We start from the raw sequence: 20,600 nt of genomic DNA, 5'->3' as shown, positions 1-20,600 counted from the left end.
TCTAGAACCTAAATTCTCAATACAGAATAAAATAAAAAAAAAGTTTTGTTTTGTTTTGGTTTTTTTTTCCTCTGGGAAAATGTTACAAGCTAAGAGAGAGAATCCTTGGGTTTTCTCTCCAACTGAGCTTGAACTGCTCCTATGTGGTATTGAGTACATGTTTTGATCTGTGATCACTTCTGTTGCCCTCGTATTAGGTGTTAAGGGCACCTGCTGCACTAAGTCTGTCTAAATTTTCAGATAAACCTGAAAGCTCAGAATAACTGCCGCCCCCCTGCAACTAATATGTCTCATCACCTTCAGCTGTAATAAAACACTCTTGGTCAGAAAAAAATCCCTGAAAGGGGATTACAACCCTTCAAACAAGAAAGGCAGGGAAAACATTTCAGTACTAAACAGTAAACTGTTATGTGAGCAGAGGTGAAATTTCAACTTCAAACTTTTTCTCCAGCTGCTGTGTTTGAGTGTCAAAAGACATGAAACTGGATTAGAAGGATGGTGTGAAGAAAATACTTTAATTTTTAGCAGCTGTGCTGGCTTACAGAGAATTAATAAACACCTGCAGAAAACCTTGAGATAAGCATTTAAGGTAGAAAGTATGTATAGCACCCATGCAAGGAAAACTGATACAGTTTTCAAAGGCCAGTTAAACTAGATATAATTTTGCCCTAAGCACTACTTTGTCCCACGCAATACACTCTGTTACTCAGGCTGGAGAAGCTGCAAGATTTACATTCACTGGCCCATGACAGTGCGTAGTAATCTTGAATTCACCTATTGAGATCTCTCCAGTTACTTACCCTATTCAGCTATTAGTGATTTCACATGAAATCTTTTTTTCCCACTTGAATCTTGACCAAAAGAAAGAGTAAGTTAATTTCTTATATTAAATATAAAAAAACCCAAAAAAGAACTTCCAGGTGATGACAATGCTCATATGCCACTCTTCCCTATGCAACAGACTTTATGCTGTAGATTTGTGTGTGTTTCAAAGTTTCCCAAATGAATTTTGGGACAACTTTTATGCTGTTATCTCTACTTTGCCATTACTGAGCCATAGCTCTGCTTCTGTGTTGTCTGTGACACAATTCCATTGATATTTTGATATTATTTTAAAGGGGATAGCATACAACTCTGTCTACAGAATGAATGTTTCCTCAGTCTCTAAAGCACTGAGTATCTGTAGCTCCTTGAGCCACATCGCATCTTGAATGTTTCAGTCCTCACATCACCAGGTTGTTCACGACCTTCATGTTCACTACAAGGAGTTTCCCAAGATCCAGATGGAGTTGCCTGTCATTTCTGGAAATGAATCTGATTTACTCAAAATAAAAAAAAGAGAATCCGCTTCTGGAGTAAGTAAATAACCAAGTAAAAGCTTCCTTCTATGGTAAGCCATTTTATGCCTTGCTCTTCATACAGTTGTGGCTGGAGTATTTGCCAAAAATAGAGAGCTTACCAAAAAGTCTGGACCCTCTTTAAACTCTGCTCTCACTTTCCAGCAAAGTGCCTTCACCATCAAACTCTTAAAAGATCTAGGAGTTGAGCAACACCTACCTCTCCTTTTGCAATTACCTTCCAGAAAAGGAAAACTGTTTCCAAGGCAGGAGAGGGGTAAGCAAGCCTGTTTCTGTGCCTTAGTGGGTAGAATACCCAGCTAGGATACAGTTCTGACTTTGAGTACATATACTCTTTCATTGCTAATGGTCTGATGAGATCTAGTTGTAACTGAGTATCTTCAGTCTTACAGCAGCGGAGTATGATTCATCACTGCCAAACAGGCTGAATTTAACAGCTACAGATAACAACATTACTGAAAAATCTCTTGCCATGTATACTACTTTAAATGCTGAAAGCTTGCACTCCAATTATTTGGATAAAAAGAGCACTTAAAAATTATTCAGTTGTATAGAACAGTGTGTATGCTGTACTGACATAATAATAAAACCTGTTTCATGGACACAATCTAATAAAAAATGATCTGATAACTCACTATAGTTGGCCAACTTCTGGATGATATAGCTGATTGACTCATTTATCTTTAGGTAACAGATTCAGACTCAGTCAAAATCAATAGTAACTGAATCTTCATTCCAATTTATTCCAGCTCAGTAGAATAAATGAGTGGAAATGAAGTAATCCCTTGGATGAAATTCTTATTTGACAAATGTCTGTATTCCAAAAGCACTTATTACAGACAAACCTGAATATGTTAGGGGAGAAGCTATGAATATGGAGAATATTTAAATCAAAGAATAAATACTGCCATCAGAGATTGTCTTAGAGTTGCTTCCGGACTATATCTATAAAAGGATCTATAAAAGGAAAGCAGAGCACGTTATACATCAGTTTCTGGGAGAAGTCATATTGCTTGACCATGCATAGCCAGACTGCTCTTTCCTCAAAGACTGCAAAATGAAGCATGCCAGCAGCATAAGAGGGCAGCCAGGCATGTCACATGTTGACATCAAGAGCTCTTGACTTCTCAAATCCCAGCTCTGTCTCTAGCAGAGTCAGTGTACCATGGTGGCTATGTCTTGCACAGACTCATTTGTACCGGGCCAGCGTGTCGGCAGGTCAAGCAGAGCACACAAGCAAATGTGACGGCAGTGCCACAGGTGTTGTGCAAACAACAATGAGAAGCAGGGCAACAACATGTATTCAAATCACAAGGTGAACTGCAGCTTCAAAGGAAGAAGGGACAGGAACTAGTGTGAGCTCTGTCATGCCCCTTATCTATTTTTTAGCACACAGCTAACACCAGGACCATAAGGACTGATGGCAAAGTTGGCTCCTGCTATGTGTGGGTACCACGTGTGCTGCTCTGTGGCAGTCAGCATGCACATGCAGGAGAGGCCGTGGCCACTTCCCTTCCTCCCCAAATTAGGACTATCTAGGTCTTTGACATCTGCAACTACAGCCAAAGCACAGACTCCCAGACCATCTGGCAAGTTCTCTGCAGTGGTCTGAACCCTGTGGCGTAGATAAGCTTTTCCACAAAGGCAGTGGGGAGCTGCCTCCGGGCACTGCGGTTCACTTGGAGAAATGGCTTTCCAGAAATCTAAGTATCAAGATTCCTCTTGCTTTCTCTTTGACATTTTGAGCTCTCCCCTCACAGCCAATTATTTACTTGGTACAAAGTAGTACTATGTTTCAGAAGGCTGTTATGTTTTGTTCTGCTGTCCTTTGCTGTTTTTAAACCCCTGCTGTTGTCCCTTTAGGTGCACTTTCCACTTCTCTCATGCAGATTTATGATTTTTTTTTTAGAAGTAAAGAACACCTAACAGCTTTGGTGAGCACCTACATATGGAGAAGTGCTAGTGGAAAGCTGTTGGAAAGACACAAATGTGAGACAGATTTGTCTGATATACTTCTGAACTATTATGTATGGTTTTTACAACTTACCAATGATAGCTGATTATTAGATTTCTTTTCTGAACAATCAAATACAGAAAACTCAGTAAAGCTGCCCAAATAAAAATTTTTGACTAGACAATTGGGAAAAAAAACCACAGTTGGGAGCTTAGCAACACGAGCCACAGATAAAGTCTAGTCTTTCTCCCCCCTCTCTGGAGTGCACCAGTGTCCAGGAAAGGATCCTGTACACCGACTTGGAGTTTAAATACCTTTTTGTAGCCATTTTCTTATGAAAGAGAAAAGTAAATAAAAACAATGTTTAGTTCTATTAGGAGTTAAACAAAAGTACACAGAGCTTCTCGTGGCCAAACTCTAAGCAAAAAGCAAAGCCTCTCTCAGCCAAGTTCCTGAAGAGGGAAGCTGTGTGAAAGAGCCAGGAGACCCTTTCAAAAGGAAAGTCTTTGGGCAGCGTACAGCTGGCTATCCCTCTCCGGGTTGGAGAGGAAAGGGCATGGGTAACGTTGCTCTGCTTCTCTCCTGTTCTCTGGCTGGTGGAGTGACTGCTGAAAGCCATCTGCAGCTGGGGACACCATCAAAGCAGCTGTCAGGCTGCTCTGGCTTATCCCAGGAATGAACTTGCCTTTGAGATGCTCCAGAAGACACAAAGGTGGTGCACCTTCACATCGACTGGCTGGCAGCTGTGCTGAGCACAGCTCAGCATGAGGGACCCAGGCATTTCTGCTGCCAGCTGCATTTCCAAATATCCATTATAAATACTATGATGTTAATACCAAGGACTTACAAATATCTACATAATGACTGACATGTTGTGGTCTTTCTCCTAGCCACAAGGTCTTTTCCTCTGACCTCTGGCCACACTAATTCAGATTGTCACAGACTGGAATATCACCCCTCTCAGGAATGTGTATTTTTTTAAAAGTATGAGGCATTCAGGGAGATTTCAGACTAGTGCTGTGCCACCTGCACATAAAGAAATTACAGGAAGCTTTCCAGGAGGGGAGCTCTCTTGTGAGCTTCTGCTTGAGCTGGGCTTTAGCTGTGTGCGGCCACCGGCTGCCAGCCCAAAGCCATCCATCCCTGGTCCCTTGGCCACTGCCTGGCCCGACATGACCCCACACCTGAACTTAACAGTCAATTTAAACTTGGTCAGCTAACACCGTTTCTGTGGGTCTTCTTAACCCTGCCTCAAGGTTCCCTTCTGTTTTTTTTTGTTGATGGGTAGTGACAGTTTTTGGTTTCTATGGTTTATCAACGGTTTCCCTTACCAACAGATCTATTCCTCTGACTGAAAGTCTGGCACAGCTGGAAACTAGAAGGAAAACCACAAGTGAATGGCCTGGCACTCACTTACCACTCATCTCCAACCACAGACCGATACAGTTACTGGATTTGACTAACGGCTATCAATCAGCCCAACTGTAGACACTTAGAAAGATATCGGCTAGAAAAAGCTTGAGGGAAAATGTGAGCTAAAAAACAATAAGGTATTTTACTTTTAAAGGGGTGACACTGTCTTGGAAACTCACATCTATTTTGTACTGAATAATTAGTGGTATTATTCTGACTGTTTGTCCTTCTCTCCATTAATGTGCATTTGTCCTCTGCCCAAAGCCAATGGGAGTTCTGCCTCAGAGGTCAGATTAAACAGAAAGCAATCCTGCTTATGCAAAAACTGGAATATCATGAACAAGTGCAGTCTTATTCCTTCCTTTGTTAGTTAAGTTTGAAGCAAAATGTCATTGTTGTTCCATCAGATCACTAAGGTCACTAAGCTAAATTGTGGCTTGGGTCCATTCAACTTAAAAAAATGCTTGAAAAAAATCTTTGTAATAGGCTGGCCACTTATCTGAGGAGGAAGAAAAAATCCTATTTTATTAGGTCTGGTTTGGAAAAACCATCAGCCTCCCACACACCCATATGCACATGAATGGCAGAAGAATAAAGGAGGAAAAGTGCAAAGCACAGAATTTTGAATGCTGACAAGATCTTTCCAAGGAACTAACCTTCTCCCAGTACAGTTGGTCTGGACTGTGGTGAACTTTTATGGCACTTGCAACTTAAATCATTCTTGTAACAAAACAAGATGATTTCCAAAAATGGCAAAAACAAACTCAGGCCAGAACTGTGCAGTACCTTGGTTCAAAGGTTGCAAATCAGGCTATGTAGCTTTTACAGTTCTAAGCTGCAACATCTACCATTGCTTGTTAAAACACAGACAAAACAGAAAAGGAAAAAAAACCTTGTTGTTTTAATTTTCCTGCTACCAAAATCTAACTGTGAGCATGCAGACAAGTGAATGATTACACTTTTGAGTGCTTGGTCCATTAGGTATGTTGGTTTAAGGTTCACTGGAAAACACCACATAATATGATTGCAAAGTCTGTGTTTAAAATTGCTGCATGATAAAGAGAACAGTTCTCTCTTAAAAATCACCAGTTTATATGGAAAACCCAACTTACAAGCTGCATTCATGGCTGTATTTACTCAGTTGCTTTTTTCCTAGATGTCTCTACTGTCTTGATTTTATTATATCTTCCCTCCCAATATCCAGTTATACATCCCTTTCTTTTTTTCCCCCTTTCGCAGATTCCTCTTCTGCTGCCTCTATTTCTCTCTTCCTTCCAACATAAAGAACATTTGGAAATATATTTCTCTCTCTGCTTTTGAAAGGCATTTCAGAAATGAGTTGAAAATATGAGAACAGAGCACAAAAAAGCAAGGTTAAGCTAAGAGCCGAAAAAAAGGTAGAAATTTTACCATATGGAGAAATAAATGATCTAGTTGGCAAAGCAAAATATTCCTACTGCTGCATAGCTGCAGTGCCCACTTAAAGCTGTGAGGACTAAATGATCAGACATGCCGAAACACAGGAAAATAACTGACAAAGAATGAAAATGCATCTGAAACGAGACAAAGCTGTGTCATGGAAGTATGCCTTGCAATTCCTTACATGGCACTATTCGTATTTTAGAGTCTCTTTATTATTTTTAAAGTCTCTTTTCCGACTCTGGTCATGGTACTATTCTTGTATGTGCAGAAAGGTAAAACGAAACTGAAGTCTTCACTTCTGTCAGTCAGAGCTGCCTTTCTTTCTCTTGTGTTCAGTATGATCAGGGTATTATCTGCAATATCCATACATATAGCAAGAAGTTAAAAACCCCGTTTGTTGACAATTCACAACAGTGTGCAAAACAACTCTTAATAAAGATAATTTCAAAAAGACAACAAATATAATCCTTCCCTACAGAAATCCTGCATCGGGATTTTTCCCATGATTTCCCGCCCTACATAAATCGTGCTAAGCTTATGCATCGATTTCAGCTTCAGACAGATTTTTCTTTATGTTGTGTTGTATGAATATGTGGTCTCTCTCTTCTGGTCCTGTCCAAACCAAAGTATCTTCAGTCATATCTTTGCCTGCATGGATGCCCTTGGGCTATGGCAAGAATATGTACTGTACTTAGAAAGATGAGCTCCATATCGTTGCCTAGTATTTTGCTGCTAATGTTCTAGTATATGAGACCTTACTGTTGGTTACAGGCTTTAAACAAATGTTTCTGCTCCCCCAGTGCTTTAGATAATTGAACAATATTAATGGAAAACATTTTTAAGTGATGACATGCTGTTACTTAATTTGAAGTGGGGATCACTTAGTACATATAAATCGTCCTGTCAGGTATGCATTTGCAAAGTTATGGATTCGTTGTCTGTTCCTCAAGACCATTCAACAGCAAAGCAACTCATCACAAGGAATGACTAACCCAGGATATGTCTCGAGTAGAGGACACAGTATTTCAAATTTCTAAGCAATTCTCTGCAATAGAAGAATTTCTGTGAATCACTTTCCTCAAAGCCCACTGTCCTCTCTACTTCATTCTCCAGATGAAGAACATGCTTAGGCAGTTGAGAACCTGTGGTTCTGCTGTTGAACATACGTTGCCAGATGTATACCTAATTTTTTCAAAGTGCAACCTTAAAAAACTACATCTGTGAGAGATTAGCACCTATAGGAACAGCTAATTCAGACCAAATGAGTGCATGATGAAGCTGATGCTAGTTAGAAGAACAGACTCAAGGATGAACTGGACTGCAGATCTCTTCTGAGATAAAAGCTGCCTGTCCCATTCAAAGCACCAGAGAACCTGCAGGCTCTGTTATGAGTTATCACCTTGTTGCCTACTTCTAACAAATTGCGTATATATACCTCCTTCTCTGGATAAGGACATGCACACAGTAGCTCACATACTCATGGCCTGATTTCCTTTGAAGCTACCTTTTTGTGTGTGTGTGTGTGCGCGATATTTTAGCAGACAGATAACAACAATCATACTAGCAGTGTGGCTTAAATTCTTGCAACTTTAGCATGAACACACTCTTTTGCTCGTGCTACACAGTCTCATGAAGACCAGAAGAGAGACACTGTGAATTCCAGCCTCAGCTCTTCAACTGACAGTTCTTTATATCTCCCACTTACATTGAACAAAAGTCTCACAGTCCTGGGGACTTAACATGTCGAGGTTTGTTTCACAGGTAAGACAACTGAAAGCTCGTACAGGATCAGTGAAGGAAGTTCAAGGAATGGAAGCTGTGACAATACTATGCAACATCCTCTCGCCTTTGCCAGTTTGCAACACTGTCTTTTACAGAGATCACTCCAAATAAGTGCTGTACTACGCACATTATCAGAGATTAGCTCTGCCACTCTTTGTGCCACTCTGTTGCACTGAATTGTTTCTAGAGAGGTTACAATCCCCTTTGAAGTCAGGGTTAATTTCAACAATGATTTCAGTGAAGCCAAGATTTTGCCAGCTAAAAAGAGTTATTCTTTTCACCCAGCTATCGAAGTTCAAACTTTCCTATCCAGCTTCAGGTTTTGGAGACAGCTTAAGAACAGGTGTTTCTGTTACACTTCGCTATTTTCTTCTGCAACCACTTGACCATATTTATCCCACAAAACATTAACTGAAACTTAAGCCACAGAGCTGACTGCTCTTCCCTTGCTCACAAGTAGAGGTGGAATCCAGGGGCAGGTGGGTGCCCCGTCTCCTTCCACAGACCTGCCCTATCATCTGGTTCTGGAGTTGACACAGAAAAAGTACATGCAGTGGATCTGACAGCTGCAGTTCAAACTCTACTAATGACCTATGACTTGTTTGGAAAAGGGAATAAAGAGTTACTATATTTTAGTTTGAAAGATGCTTTACAATTACTCTGTACTGTAAGACAGTATCTAAGAATGAATATGTGTGTATTGCTAGTTTTTTTAAACCTGTTAAATGTGTTATGATTAAAGGCAGCCTGTAGGTCCCAAATCCAGTGCTCACATCACAGCCAAATCACCAGACCAGGCTCTAAGCTTTGATTTTATCACATCTGTATACATTACCTAGAGCAACAAAGTCCTGGGCTCACGGCTTTTCTACACACAATGATGTAATTCCTCTAATTGGACAAATTTATATCATTGAAAAATATGTCTACAGCTTGTTGCCCTATGGCTGTTGTTTGTGCTCACCAGGGAACTTGTCCTGTCACAGGTATTTTAGTAAAGTCACACATCTCTTATCTGCTGCTACAATTTTCAGACATGGTTGGCAATGCAGTAATGTCTCACATATATTAGGAGCTGGCAGAGTAAGCTGAAAAATGAGACAACCACTAAAACCATGATTTAATATTTAAAAATTAATAAATAATAACCTCATGCTATTTGTGCCGATCTTGTGGCTTACGAAATTCTGGACCTGATGATCTTACCAACAGCAGGCTGGTTAAAACATCATGGAGCTGGTGCATTAACAGTCTCAGTAAGAAGCCCATGTGCATGGAATTAATTTCCCTCTGGACTGGATGAAGCTTGGGGCACTGAGATATTACTGGTTTACTTTTGGTTTGAGGAGGTGGACAAGGTTTTTGGGAGAGGACTCTCTTTCAAGTTTGAATTGGCACCTGTCATGTTTGTGAAGATTGCACATGCTGTCACAACACTGGTCATTCTCAAATGTATGACTTCTTCAGCTTGACTGGGCTGTGAGTATAACATCAGCTACAAAAACTGATGGCCTCTTCTGATGTTTTTTAGCTCTATATTCACTACAAAGGAAGACAAACTCAGTTGCTTGGGCAATATTATAGTTAAACTTTCCTAGCTTGAATTATTATATAGATATCTGACTCATTAGTCCCACATACACACCTACTAACACTCTAGTCTGTGCAGGATTGAAATCATATAGAATTGTGGTTTTGAAAACTGGGAATGTACAGATGCACTAAGAACTAAGCATTGAACCATTTTGACATTTTTTCTCAAGACTGCCTACTCAGAAGAGAGTCAAGACTGGTGATCCCTGCTTTCTTTTATAGGTCATTTCACCCATATTCAGATTCCAGTCTTCTTCCCCTTTCACACTCATTCACCTTGATTAAGTACTACCTAATCCAAGCAAGAAGAGAGACAGTCCCTCCTTCCATAAAACACTGGTCATGGCTTCCTGCTTTGGAGCCGCCCGCAGTCCTTGAGCCAGCTGGAAGAGTTTCATGTATCCAGACAGAAGTGAATGCTACTCCCATGTTTGCCTTTCTCTTTAATGAGTTGTTCACTGAGTAGGAGGTACAAGGCCCTTTCCTGCTGGCCAGGAAAATACTCAGCCTCAAAGTGAAAACTTTTTATAAGTAATCCTTATTTTTACCTATACTTAATAAAAAAAAGCTAATTTTCTTGCTGTCCCAAAGGATGCCCCCATGCTATCAGGCCTCCTCAGTCCTGCCAGTGGTATCTCTGAAGGATTCTGTGGTATGGCAGCAAACAATAGCTCACCTTACAATTTTCCTTACTGGTTATTATTATCAACACACCATAACTTTTAAATCACAAAGAAAACAATCATTCTGACAAATACATTTACACTTTTGTTAGGTAAGGACAGTCCATCCAAATGTGTCTAGAAGTCACTGCAACCTACTTAATTAGACAGGAAATCTAAAAACTGAAACTACTGTATAAATTTTCAAGTAATGTTTTATTTTGGAGTGCTCTCATCAGCAGTGCACATGGACAGAAAAAGATGCACAAAGCAGAATAGTTTCTGCACACAGAACACTTACACCTGACTACTTAGCAATATATTGCTGACCTGTAAGTAGAGTAGGATCCTTGCGAATCTGTGCGAGAGGTTTCAGGACACAACTTTTGTGCATTCACATATGCAGAAGCCTACAAATCTGCACCATCATTGGTATATGTTTTAAATATAGCTATGACTTTATGCAAATTGCGGATTGCATGAGGACCAGAGTCCTCAGCTGAGAAGTGTCATTTATTTAGCTGAATCAGCCAAGATGAGAGAAATGTTCAAATTTACTGTAAGTGTATCTAGACAGAGATATATTTATTTTACTTTTTGTATCCATGAATTCCTTTATACACTTTTGTGTATTTTGGATCTATTTCTTAAACAAATACCTTGCATTTATCTTAAACTGTTTTGGATTAAGATTGATTTAAATTACATTAGGTGCCTTCCACTTAGAGACACAGCAATCTGTAACACAGGGACCGGACCATTCATACAGAGCTCACCTCTCTCCTACACTTGTCCAAACCTACAGCACCCTGACTGCATTTGTGTAACAGCCTACAAAACTATATTCTAGCAAACTCAAACTGTCAAATGTCTTTTGGCATAAACAGGATTCTGATATGTTTTGTGATGCTGTTTGTTTAGTGTTTTATATTGAAACCCGTTCCAGTGAAGTCTCCATGATATAAAAAAGCCCAGAAGAGTGTCAGTACATTTCTTAAAAATGACACCTTTAAAATCTTTCAAAGAGAAAGCAAAAGAGAGTAGGGAAGGAAGGCAACAAGTACCCAGTAAGACAGTAAAAAGAAAAGGTTGTACTAATGTCAAACCAACATCTACTTCTAAGCTATAGCCCCATTCTCACACTTATCCTATCAACATCAGTGGAAATGCAGATCGGTGATTACCCAAGGGTACTACCATTTTCCAGCAGAAATAGCTGTTGCATTTATTCAATCTTTTGGAAATAATCCATGGAGTTTGCAAAATTTTACGGTTTATTGCTACCAAGGTCACAGTAACATGGGTTTTCTTTTGCAATCCATCAGGAGAATCAGAAAGACAACATATATCATAGAGAGTATTGCAACATTAACCCAATACAACAGTCCATGGAGATAGCATTCAGTGCTGTTCATTGTAGCTTTATGGCAATGAGCCTTGAGATTGGTCTTCCAAATCATGCTTGTATACTGAAGTATGTGAAAGTCATATTGTTTCCAATGAAACAACATAGTACATACAGATTTGGCAGATTCCTGACCCCTAAGGTTTTTGACAGCCTCCCAAATTTAGGACTGAGAATGTCAGACTGACCCTGCATTTGGCAAGAATAATTGAAGCCCTGGTTTTATCAAACTCTGCTTCAAGTCAGATCTCATTTCCATTAAGAAAAATTCCCTGATTTTGTAATATTAATGTAATATTTGCACTTGTAAACAAGGAGAAAATATAACTTTCCCTAATTTAATTTACTGTGTTGGATTTGGAGAGACAGTAAGGCTCATACATCATAAAAGGAAAAATAAAATTAAATTTGTGGTGCTTGTATATGCTAATATTTCTTACCTGTCAGAATACTGCAAATCAAAAGAAAAAAAATAAGGGTATTGAGCATGTAATAAAGTTCTGTGTTCAGTTGTTTGTCCTGTATCACTCGTATTGCAAATACTAAAATGAAGTTGTTGACTCTGCTATTTAAATCAGAAAAAATGTTAATAGCTTAATGCTATTGTGAACCTGGCAGTATCTGGTATAAGACCTAAATCTTTAAAAGTTTGCAATGGAGGGTTTAATTGATACTCCTAAAATCCACATTCTTTTTTTCTCTCATTTTCTGACCTCATTTCTGAGTCAGAGACAGAGAGGGTGGAGTATAATAATTCTACCCAGGCCATTTGAGCAGGCAAGAAGCCCAAGAAAAATGATTTTTCCATACACTAACATTAATAAGTAGTGGAATACTAAAGTTATTTTGCAAAAATTCAATTAGTATTTTGAACTTCACATTGTATAAGTTAAATAGTTGTTTCTCAAGGCCCTTGCAGTATGGCTTCTCCTTGTAAATTATACTAATTTTTGTTTTTAGGCCACCCAGTGTATAATTTTCTTTCACATTTTCTTTATATGTATTCTTTGATTTCACAGTGAGTGTTACAAAATGATATACAGTTTTTACATGGAGATCACCCAGGTGATGTCAACATGCACTTTTTTCAGTAAGCTCAAAAAAAATGCATGCCATTTGTTAATATCGAGATACCTTGATAAGGCTCTTGGGGGTTTGTTCCTCTCCACACCCTACATGGTATAACCTCCATATTAGTGTCCTTCCATGGGGAAAGACCAGTACACAAGTGTTCCTCTAGCATTCACAACTCATCTGCATCCAGCTGTAATATTTTGTAGCAAGACAGTTCTGATAGCCAATTTAATAGAATCAGCCCCCCCAAAAAAAGAGTGCCCATTTTTTGGACTGTATTTAACATCTCTGTTAGCCTACACTCAGGCCAAATAGCTAACTCTTAAAAAAAATCCTCGCTCTGTTTCCTACCTCTAGAAATCAGTTTTACAGTGACTTCTGAGATCTCACATATGCCAAGAGGGGACTACGAGTGAACACCTGATGCTCCAATGCACCGACTCCAGAACAAGAAAACTCTGCTGACCACCACGTCTTGCCTTTCTCAGGGTAAATCCTTTCCAGAAGCCAGCTGTACTCAAATCGATCAAGAGCCTCTCCAGCCCACTTTGACCCGCATTTGGATTCAGGTGGAACAGGAATACAGCAATGCTCATACAGGCTTTACCAAGAGCTGGGGCAGACTCCCAACAAAAAAGAAAGACTCCAAGATGGCAGCAAGTATGAATTTGCAATGGGTATTTACCTTTTGCACTGCAAATAAAACATCCTATCAGGCCTTTCCAATATAAACGTGATCCAGTTTATTGTACAAGACATTATTGCACATTTTTTCAAATTTCAAATGAAAAACATGAAGAAAATAAAATGGTATTTCTTACCTTCGACGGAACATTTCTGCAAATATGCAGCCAACACTCCAAAGATCAACTGGTGTTGCATAGCTGGACTGAAGCAAAACTTCAGGAGCTCTATACCACAAAGTAACAACCTGTAAAACAAAAAGGAACACAAGAGAGAGCATGCTTAGCTACAGAATTACAACCTCATAAGTGTTGTTTATACCGCTCCCATTTAATTTGATCCATATTGTAAAACCTCACAGATTAGGGCAAACTGGTTTGGCCAGTGCATAGAAAAGGGTCCTGTATAGAAATTCTCAGTATGGGTAGCTACAGTGATGGTAAGTCGGGAAGTGAGACCACTTCTTGTCAAGAACAGTGCAGTTCAGAGTACAACAAAAATACATTACCAGAGTACAGCGTTGATGTGATACCACAATATCACAGCACACTACCACAACAACTGTTTGAAGCTTTTGCAATTTACAGACCCCACACACTTTCCCGTGGAGCTTTGTACTCTCTGTAGAGCAAATGTTAGTCTATTGAATAAGGCCTCCTTTTCTTAAACAACTTTTGTGGACCCCTTAGGTATAGTCACCAATGCCAAACTGGAAACAAAGTATGGAATACTGTGGATTTACCCATAGGACAAATCAGAACCTGTAGCCCTTGTCTGTCCTAAGCCCTTCATAGTTTATGTGTTATTTTTTGTAAAAGAAATGGGGTTATCTCAAGTGTATGGGCCAGCCTGAGTAAACGTCTGACCTATCTCAAAAGTTCTGTCTGAAAAAACTGAAAAAATTATAACTTATTTTCTTATCAGTTGGATACAGATTAAGTCAAACTGTCCCCAAAGCTGTCCCTTACCAAAGGCATTCAGTGCTGTCCACTGTGGTTTCCTCGCACACAGAGGTACCTTAAATGGTCAGTTTTCAACTAAGCAACACACCACAGCGATCCTTGGCAGATTCCTGACCTTTATAGCTGTGTGACTGTCTCTGCCCATGAGCTGCTCGTTAGACCAGCACTAACTTCTCTCACAATTTATTTCCAAATGATACACTCTTTCCCAGAGACATATGCCATGTAAAGTGTCTGCTTTTAGGCTGTTGTTGTCCAGGTGGTCACGTTGCAACATTGTAGAGACTCGGTAGGCATTTTACTGACACTGCTCCATCAATGTACTTTGACGAATCCCGCATGCTGGACCCACAACAGAGATGAGACAGTTTATATTTATCCTTTTTTTCCCCGCAAGTAGACCAAACACAGAAGAGGCTGACTGTATCTTCAGTGTATTTATAGAAGAACATAAGGAGCTTCTTCAGAGTCCTGCGTGAGTTATTATGTTGCTAGAATACAATCTCTGAGCCACGGGAGTATCCTGCTCTTGAATACAGTTATCATCCAGCCATAACAACACATGATCATCAGCTAAATACTAATATTTTCTTAGTGTGTGCTATAATTTAAACCTCTGACTATTAATCTGGGGGCAGGGAGGGTCTCAACAATTATTGGCTTGTTTTTCCAACAAACACAAAGGTGGGAGATGCAGCATTCAGGAGGAGCATGAAACAAAGCAAAAAAGAAACAAGTGCAAAGATAAGAATGAAAATAACTTTTACAATTATGTTAACTAGGATAGTGAGTTCTGATTTTCAACACCAGAGCAAAGAAATGTGTAAGTAGAGTGTTTTTTTTAATGGTAATACATAATTGTCTTCTAAGCCAAAATAACAATGGAAGTAATCAGACGAATTTGCTGGTCAAAGCCAGATGAAACAAAAGCAAATACAACATTTATTACAATCATTACATGCCCTGACAGCCTTTGGAACTACTAAATGGCTACTGAAGGGAGGTTCACGGATATTTGCACAAGTGGTCATATTTGCTAACAGTCCTCTTAAACACTTTGATCTGTATTCATAAAATTTGTCTTTGAAACAGTTCAATAACAGAGCGCAAAGTACTGCACTTGGCAAGCTAGACTTCCAGATACCTGTCCACAGAAACAGATTCCTGTGTGTAAGTTGGACATTATTTGACTCCATTTGTCTTGTTCCTTATTTGGTACCGTACCAGAGATGTTTTTTCAAAATATTTCCCTCTACAAAAAACAGAAAAGTTTCTTCAGAGATTCACTCCAGTGAAAGAAGGCAAGTGTAACTGGAGATCAGGGATTTTTACTGGAGCTGCCCTATCTGAGCCAGATAGAATTCCTCCTAAAACACATACATATTTCTCCTGATGCAGATATACTTCTCAAACTGAACTGCACTTTTATTCTCTCAGTACATTTGTGGAAAAGCTTATTGAAGAAATGTTGCTTTGAGAAATTAGATATAACAATTTCAACCCATTATTTTTTGTCAATGGCCGGGCACAGTGTCGGGAGCAAGAGCTGTGATACCTCCAATCTGCGGGAATACCACCAAACCTCACGATGCCTGGTTTGAGATCCACACGGCTCTTCTCAGACAGAGTGAAAAAGTGCCTTTATTTTCCCCAATCCACCAGCCCTGCCACATTAAGGCTCTGTAATCCCATAGGCAAAGGACTGGGGGATGCACGGTTGTGAGACAGTTTAAATACTTCTGACAACGTATGCCCCAAACTGAAGTCCCTTTTCCAGGGAAATGTGGCACAGGACAGCTGCTCCTCTCCCCTTCCTGCGATGAGGAGCATTGCAGCTCGTGGCCAGTCCTGGGTGCTCACTCAGGGAGAACTGTGCTATTCTCAGAAGGCTGCAGAAGCATGCAGCACGTTAGCTGCTTCTCCCACGTGACCATTTACTGGCACAGTTCCCCAAGCACTTGCACCCTGCTATGCTCCACGTATGCATACACCGGGGACTGGGAGATTTTACTTCTGAGTAATTTGGAAACTTAAACCTTTAAAAAAAATTATTTCCAAAGTCTTACAGTTAAATTCCAGCAAATGCCTGATTGCTTTATAGTCAGAGAGGAAGTAATCTGTGTTGAGCTGTTTTGATATACTCTGTCATTACTGTATAATTATAAAAGTGACCATGTAACCTTTATGGTTTGTAATATGCAAGTCTGTGTTTCAAAATGTGAACCTGAAAGGGATCAGAACGTATCAAATGTCAGTTTGAACACAAGTAATGCCACAGATTACTCCTCTAGTGGTCACGGTCTTCTCCTGAAAAGCACAGGATGATGCAGATGATGCAGTGGTTTTGACACAGAGTTTCACACTCTCTTTTTCTTACCACAGAAATGAAGAAAATATTTGTGGACATTCCATTAACGTTTGCAGATAAGTAGAAATGAAAATTATTCTGAACACAGGATATGGTGAGGCTGAACAACTAGATCATCACTTCCTCTTTAGCATGATTCTGACTTAAGAGTGGAAAAATGCTTTGCTTAGGTAAGCCACACCACCAGTGAGACAGGCTCTCCCTGAGAGATAGAGCACTCGATAAAGAACTGCTTGATAAAGTCCCATTTTTAGGATGAAAAAAGCAAGCACCTGCATCAGTACATTTCATTTAAATTCTCTCTCTCCTGAAGATCTCAAACACATGTCATGTGGCACATTGTGATTGCTCTGTAGGAAAAGGGGTTCAGGCTCACATGCTGATGAAGATCCTAAATTCAGTGCAAGACTCCTAAATACTTTGGAGGTTGTAGGCTTTAGTAACTATGTTGCATTTCAGTCCTCTCAGCTAATGAACTTCCCTCCTTGGCCTCCTTCTCACTTCTCCTCACCCTGCCTGGTCTCTTTAGCTCCTCTCTTACACCAGCCAGGTTTCTCCCAGCTGTCCCCCAACCTCCTAGCTCCTGTTCCCTGCCTCTGCCTTTCTGTCACATGCCAGTGGCCCCCCTGACAGTGTCACCGAACATGCCTGACCCCCTGCTGCTGATGTGCAAACGCCCGAGTGGACACAACCTGCTGTCCCCATGCGTCCCATGTGCTCTGCCTTCCCTCACGTTCCCTGTCTGCTCCCTTGCGCCCTCAAACTCCCCCGAATTTCACACCCTGTCCCCTCTTCTTCCAACTGCCTCCAAATGCTCCTGGGCCAAATTAGCTCCTCCTCCCCCTTTAGCTTCTTGGCCCACTCTGCCTGTCCTGAGGATACGCTATGACGTTGGTATTTCATAGATTAAGCTGCATATGAAAAGATTGAGAATAATTCATACACTGGAAAGGCTATGTACCTAAAGGAGTAACTATGCTCCTTTTACAGTGCACATTTTATGTTTCCATTACCCAGATAAGATGGGATGATATCAGATAAGAACGATATCAGTAGCTGCAGATCACTGCCTCTAACAATTTAAATGTCAAAAAATTTAGGCTGCACTTCAGGATGAAAAGAAATGAAATGTGCCTCTGAGAGGCATTAGAAAGGAAAAGAACATCTGCAAAAGCCTACAGAGGCTGTGTCTGATGCCCTACAGAAGAAAATGTGTTCAGTGAGAATAAAGGGGAGAGCTGTGTTTAGAGTCAGAAGAAGAAATAGATGTTTTGAAAGAAAGCTTTCTGCTTTATTATACCTAACAGATGTTGCTATCTGGGACCATCTAGCCCCAGGAGTTTCAATCCTGCACTTCATGGTACCTGTTTCTGATGAAAAATCGAATTAGTGGTAAGTATCTGCTCACTAGCAATGTGAACACAAGATCTAGGCATTGTGTCAGTCTCATTTAATTTCCATTTACTTTACTGAGCAGATTTTCACTTTTGGATAACTGCTTAATTTAAATGGATCTGCACAATACACAGCCCTTTCCAAATATAGTTGCTGTCTGAAAAGCATACAGTTCAAAAAAAACAAAGACAAACAGACGTTTAGGGATGGGGTTGAGTAACATAGACACAAAAGAGTACATTTCGGTTTGCCACAGACTTTAAGTACAGACTAATGCCCAGTTGCACAGCTACAGGAACAAAGCAGGGATCAGACTGTAACACAGTGGCTATGTCTGTGCTAGGAAATTAAATGGGACAGGAAATGTTCCTTTGGCACTGAGACCAACAGGCACAGAGTGGCCTATGTCCATATTATTAAATTCTCAGCCTCCCAAAAAAGGTGACCGCATGCAAACTGCTTATTGGGAATGGTCTTTGGTCCATGCTTAACTGTGCCTAGGAACTGTCTGGGGAAAGGCTGGTTGGCATAACTCAAAACCATGCCAGGAACTATTCTAATAATTTAACAGTATAGACAATTGAGCTCCAGTACCCACGAATGTTTCCTGGCACTCTTTAATCTACTAGCCAGTGAGTCACTCTGTGGCCCCAGGTCTTCCTTTCACTCCAGAGAGAAGGCGTTTTGCCATGCCTCCCTCATCTCCGCTGATTCAGAGGGCGCTCCAGGATGGCGATGGGGTGGGGGAGGCATGGCCCACTCCTCATCTCACCCAGCAGCTGACCTTATTTTATCGTGTTGCACAGGCCAGATGAGCACATGCTGCAACTGCTTACCTATCTATGAGGAGAATGTAACTGACTGGCCCACATGTAGACATCTTCCTTTTAGACATCTAAAGCTGAATGGGATTAATTCTACTCTAATTAGTTCTGAGGGGACTTTGAAGAGGCCTATAAAACCTTTTAAAATATTAACTTTCACAGAAATCATGCCACAAAAACAATTAGCAGGATGCTTAAATGCATACAAAGTATCCTTTAATCCAAATAAAATTATTCTTCCAAATCTTTTGCTTTTGTGATTGTGGTTTCTACTGTACTCTTTTTAGTGCTGATTTTGTTAATTATATTTGCCATTAGACACCAGCTCATTTCATTGCTTAAAGCTTTTCAACCTCATGAAAGATTATTTGTAATTTTTTTTTTTGTTTTAAGTTCCCTAACATGGTTCTTAAACTCAGTTATTTTGTTCAGTTCTTACTAACGGGGCTTTCACATTATCTTTGGGGTATCTTTTTGACTCTTTTTCATTTTTTTTCTCCTTTCTTTTTGAGTAAAGATGAGGGAATACAGCTAGTGTCACTTCATGGTCTCCCAACTTCACAAAAAATATGTCGCTTCAAACTGTTCAGGAGTGGAATCTCTCCAACTTCTCTAGGGAGGTGCTACTGCATGGCTGCTTCTTCAGGTCTGGGACTCTAAAATGGCTTGCAGAATTTTCTTCAAGTGTTGTAGAAAATTTCTTCTCAGCTCTATGACTAAGCCTGACACATTCACCACAGCCTAGTTGGAGAGGACAGAATTACAGACGGCTAAAAATCTGAAGCCTAGCTTCAATCTCCACTGCTGAGAGACTCTCTCTTTCCCTAACACACCTCCATCTTGCTTGCTAGAAACACTGTGTTGAATCTCCACAGAGTCTGAAAAGATGTAATTTCTTAAATGAATATGCTTAAAAATGTCTCACTTGTCTGACAGTGTAACACTACTTAAAAGGAAGTCAATGTAATATTAAAAATTGCTTAGGAAAAGAAAAAATCTGTCTAATGAAGTTTCATCACCTGCAGTTTGGAACAGTGACTGACAACCAGGATTGAGCAGGGCAGAAGTGGCATTTCAAAGGGTAGGTGACACTAAGTTATGAGGTGGTGGCATTTCTGTGGGATCACAGGCTCTGACACTTGCCCTGCATGCTGCTCTGAGCCTCCCTGGGCAGCCCAAGGTGGCCCAGCTCTGCGCTGTGCAGGCAGACCTTTGGCCGCTTCCAGCCCTCCCATGCACCAAGCTGCCCCTAGCTGCTCTGCTCCAGCAGTGAGGACATTCCCCACCTTCCCCCTCTGCCTCCATGTCCCCCAGGGACAGCCCAAAGACCTGCGGGAGCAGAGCACACTTATGCCGTGTAGGGAAACCTTCTGTGTGTGTTTGTGAGTCCCAGGAGACAAGGGAAGGGGTAGTCTGGGGTGTGCTGATGCAAGGAGCGAGGAGAGAAGAGATGAGGAAGGGAGAGAGGGATGATGCCTCGTAGCATCCTGCAGCACCTTGCACAGCAACCTCCAGCATGGGGAGAGAGCCATTCCAAAACCCACCTGTCTAAAAGGTACAATAAGGCCAAAATAGGTGATGGTAGCGTAGGGTTTTTAGCCTTTGTACAATGACTTCAACATATTTTTCATCCTTGGTTTGGAAGAGGAGTGTGGCTGCTTGACTTGCTGGGGACCATCTTACTGTATTTTCCCATCGCTATCC

The 20,600-nt window shown here is 40.5% G+C and overlaps 1 protein-coding gene across 2 annotated transcripts in view; it reads right to left on the bottom strand.

Moving 5' to 3' along the window:
- The window catches only part of CDK6 (cyclin dependent kinase 6), a gene marked incomplete at both ends in the record, with an annotated part of 128,315 nt that overhangs the window by 17,789 nt on the left and 89,926 nt on the right, over positions 1-20,600 (bottom strand). For both annotated transcript variants that reach the window (XM_081996989.1, XM_081996990.1), the window contains one exon: positions 13,485-13,594. In XM_081996989.1, coding sequence (XP_081853115.1) covers positions 13,485-13,594 — 110 coding nt within the window. The remainder of the gene's footprint in view (positions 1-13,484; positions 13,595-20,600) is intronic.

Source organism: Phaethon aethereus (assembly GCF_964289735.1).
Source record: "Phaethon aethereus genome assembly, chromosome: 2".
Taxonomy (NCBI): Eukaryota; Metazoa; Chordata; class Aves; order Phaethontiformes; family Phaethontidae; genus Phaethon; species Phaethon aethereus.
Note: the sequence above shows the minus strand (reverse complement) of the source record. Positions and strands in the feature narration are given on the sequence as shown.